This window comes from Galeopterus variegatus, unplaced genomic scaffold, assembly GCF_000696425.1.
Source record: "Galeopterus variegatus unplaced genomic scaffold, G_variegatus-3.0.2 Scaffold493, whole genome shotgun sequence".
Classification (NCBI taxonomy): Eukaryota; Metazoa; Chordata; class Mammalia; order Dermoptera; family Cynocephalidae; genus Galeopterus; species Galeopterus variegatus.
This window is the reverse complement of record NW_007726604.1, coordinates 464,618-467,674: the sequence shown is the minus strand read 5'-3', so window position 1 is coordinate 467,674 and position 3,057 is coordinate 464,618. Positions and strand designations below refer to the sequence as shown.

General features: G+C 44.9%; 1 protein-coding gene across 6 annotated transcripts in view; it reads right to left on the bottom strand.

Annotated features, from left to right (window-relative positions):
- Positions 1 to 1,094: 1,094 nt before the first annotated feature.
- Positions 1,095 to 3,057, bottom strand: part of ANKRD16 (ankyrin repeat domain 16) — a 7,570-nt gene continuing 5,607 nt past the window's right edge. For 2 of the 6 annotated variants that reach the window (XM_008569416.1, XM_008569417.1), the window contains exons 4-5: positions 2,141 to 2,249; positions 1,464 to 1,502 (exon numbers count right to left, since the gene is read on the bottom strand). In XM_008569416.1, coding sequence (XP_008567638.1) covers positions 1,494 to 1,502; positions 2,141 to 2,249 — 118 coding nt within the window. In that variant the 3' untranslated portion in view covers positions 1,464 to 1,493. Of the gene's footprint in view, positions 1,503 to 1,528; positions 2,250 to 3,057 lie in introns of those variants that run through there. The other 4 variants (XM_008569418.1, XM_008569415.1, XM_008569413.1 and 1 more) reach the window with 3 other exon arrangements.

The window sequence follows — 3,057 nt, the reverse complement described above, 5'->3', positions numbered from 1 at the left end:
AAAAACCTGCTTCATGTGTGTGCCGAGGGGAAGAAGGCCAGTACCTGGCTGGCCCAAAGGGCATCAACGCAGAGGCAGCTCTGAAGTAACAGGAAAGTGATGATCACATCTGCAATCAGTGCAGACGTAGAGCGTGTGTGCTTTGGAGGTCACCAGACAGGATTGTGTGGCTACCAGAACACTTCCCTGGAGGTTAGGGATGGGAAGCCACCAACGCCATCTGGGAATAATTAAGAGGAACTGGAAATTCTTGCTGTTTACCAAGCTGAGCACAATTCTGAGAATAAGGTGGGTGTGTGACAAGTACTGCTGGATTACACTGAACAAGAGGATTAAATCTTGCTTGTGATTGATGCTTACGGTTTTTTTAAAAGACTGATTTGGACTAATAATTATTCTTTGCAATTCAGAGAAAATATCAAAAAAGAAAAGGAAAGAAAGGAAAAAAACAGAAAAAGAATCTAAATGCCTGAGGATACATCCTATCTTTAATCTGCTTGTGATGCTACAAAATTTTTTAAAATTATGTCGAGGGTTTCATTCTGCAATGAAGGTTTCAGTGGGTGGAAAGGATGGGACAGGGAATGGAACTTGTGGGTTTTAAGAACAAAACCCCATGCTTCAATTCAGGTTAATAAAAAAAATTTCAAAAATATCTTAGTTGTCTTTTTGAGGTGTATTTATTACCTGTAGAGAGCCAATACAGAATTTGTCTATTAAAAAAACAAACATCTCATGATTAAACTCTATAGCTTAACTAACAGTACTCAGAACATAGAAAAGTTTTTATTGCAAACGTCTGTGTAAACAGATTATAAGCATTTCCCTCCCGGCTATGAAACCAAAAGTTGGACGATCATAATGGCCAAGTAAAAGCCTATGAAGGAAGACATTAAATAGGCCACTTATATTTTATGGCTCAACATAATAGCATTTTGTGTTACACTTTTTTTTTTTTTTTTTTGTGACTGGTAAGGGGATCGTAACCCTTGGCGTGGTGTTGCCCACACCGCGCTCAGCCAGTGAGCGCACCGGCCATCCCTATATAGGATCCGAATCCGCAGCCTCGGCACTCCCAGCGCCGCACTCTCCCAGAGCCGCACTCTCCCAGAGCCGCACTCTCCCAAGTGAGCCACGGGGCCGGCCCATTGTGTTACACTTTTAATATTATCATTGCCATACCACACAATATTTATTATAAGGCATTTCCTATATTTATAAAAGTATGTATACTATATTATATTCATGAATGTTACATGCTCCTCTAAGGATTCCAGAGACTGACTCCATAATCATCTAATTCCACTTTAAGGGTAGAAAAAGTGAAATATGGACTATGGATGGATGATGATTGTGCTCAGGATTCTACAATGTGCCACTCATGGAGCCAGGAACTTCCAGATCACTGAGAAATCCTCGGGGGGGGGGGGGGGGGGAGTGTACAGGAGGGAAGAGAGGAAGAAGAGATGGAAAATACCGGCTCCCAGTTCATCTCACTCAATCTGTGAACAATTTAGAAAGAAGGATATAAATTACCATGCACTTTATTGCCTCCTTTTGGAAACATCCTTAAGCCATCTCGCTGCAGTCAAAGCCCTAAAGGACCTCTGCCCTCTTGGCGAGCTGCTGAGCTAGGGTGCCTGTTATATCTGCAGGAGAGAAGGGCAAAGAAGATGAATGGCAGGGAAACTCAGGTCCACACACCTGCTGACAGTCTGGCAAAACTCAGTTGTCTGGTACGTTTCTCTGGGCAGAGGATACATAACTTCTGATTCTCAAAGGACTCTCTAACCAAAAAAAATGGTTAAGATTCAATGTTCCAGACTATAGTAACAAAAGCACAGTCAGCAGAGACAGTGGTTGTTATGACTACCAAAGGCAACTACTTACTGAATGCTTACTTCGCTAACTGCTTTATGTACATTATATTATTTAATCCTTCTAGGAACCTTCTAAAGAAATTAAATTTGTCTCCATTTTACAGCTGGGAACGCTGATGCTTAAAGAGGTCAAGGGGTCCCTTGCAGAACTTGGCAGAGCTGGGATTTGAACCAAGAATCTGAAGGACGATGAGCTCTGCTTACCCTGTGATCTAAGATTTGTAGGAAGAAGCAAAGGAATAAAACACCCATTTTTATACCTCATGTTTTTCGAGGAGCAGCCTGGCCACGTGGACATGACCACACTGAATTGCATCCATAAAGGGGGTGACACCGCAGTTGTCTCTGCAGTCTCGTTCATAGTGGCACCTAGAGCCAAAACCCAAAAGAACAGGGCTGAGAATATGCACTGCTTCAAAACCAGTGAATGGATAACATTTGACCACATGCAAGTAGTTTGTGCGAGGGTGCTTCAAGAAGTTCGTGTGAAAACTCGCGTCACCTTTTAATTCTATCATTCCACAAACTTACAAATGACCTGGGACAGGCAGGAGCTCCTTCCCCTCTGCTTCCTGTCTCAGCATCTGAGCTGACCTCTAGTCTCCAGGGACAGGCCAGCCCTCCTCAGCAAACCTGCTCCTCCTCCAACCATCTCTGTCCCATCCGATGGCTCCTGTCTCTCCAGCTTCTCATGCCAGAGGCCTGATGACATCCTTGCCAATGTCTTCTCCTTATCCCTCTAGTCAATTGCCCAAATCTCTCAATTCTGCATCCCCAGATATTAAACATCTGCATCCTCCTCTCCATCACTGCTCTCACCCCTTAAGACCAAGTCCGTAGCAGACAGCAGCCTCCCAACCTCCTCCTCACCTTGACCTTGCCTCCTGCTGTGCCTTCCCCACAGGGACGACCTCTTTCCACAATGTAACTGAGGGAGGTCACTCCTGCTTAAAATCTTTAAGTGTTCCCCTTTCCACAAAGGACAAAAGTCTCCACTCTCAGCATGACCTCCAAGGGCTTGAAGGACAGGGCACCTGCTGACCTCTCCAGTTTCCCCACCCTGGGCCTCCTGGTCCTCCCGCTGCCAGGCCCTGTCCTGCCTCTGTACCCCTGAGAGTTCTGCTTGGAACATGACTGTCCACTCTTCCCTTGGTCACCTCCAAGTCTCACCTTAAAT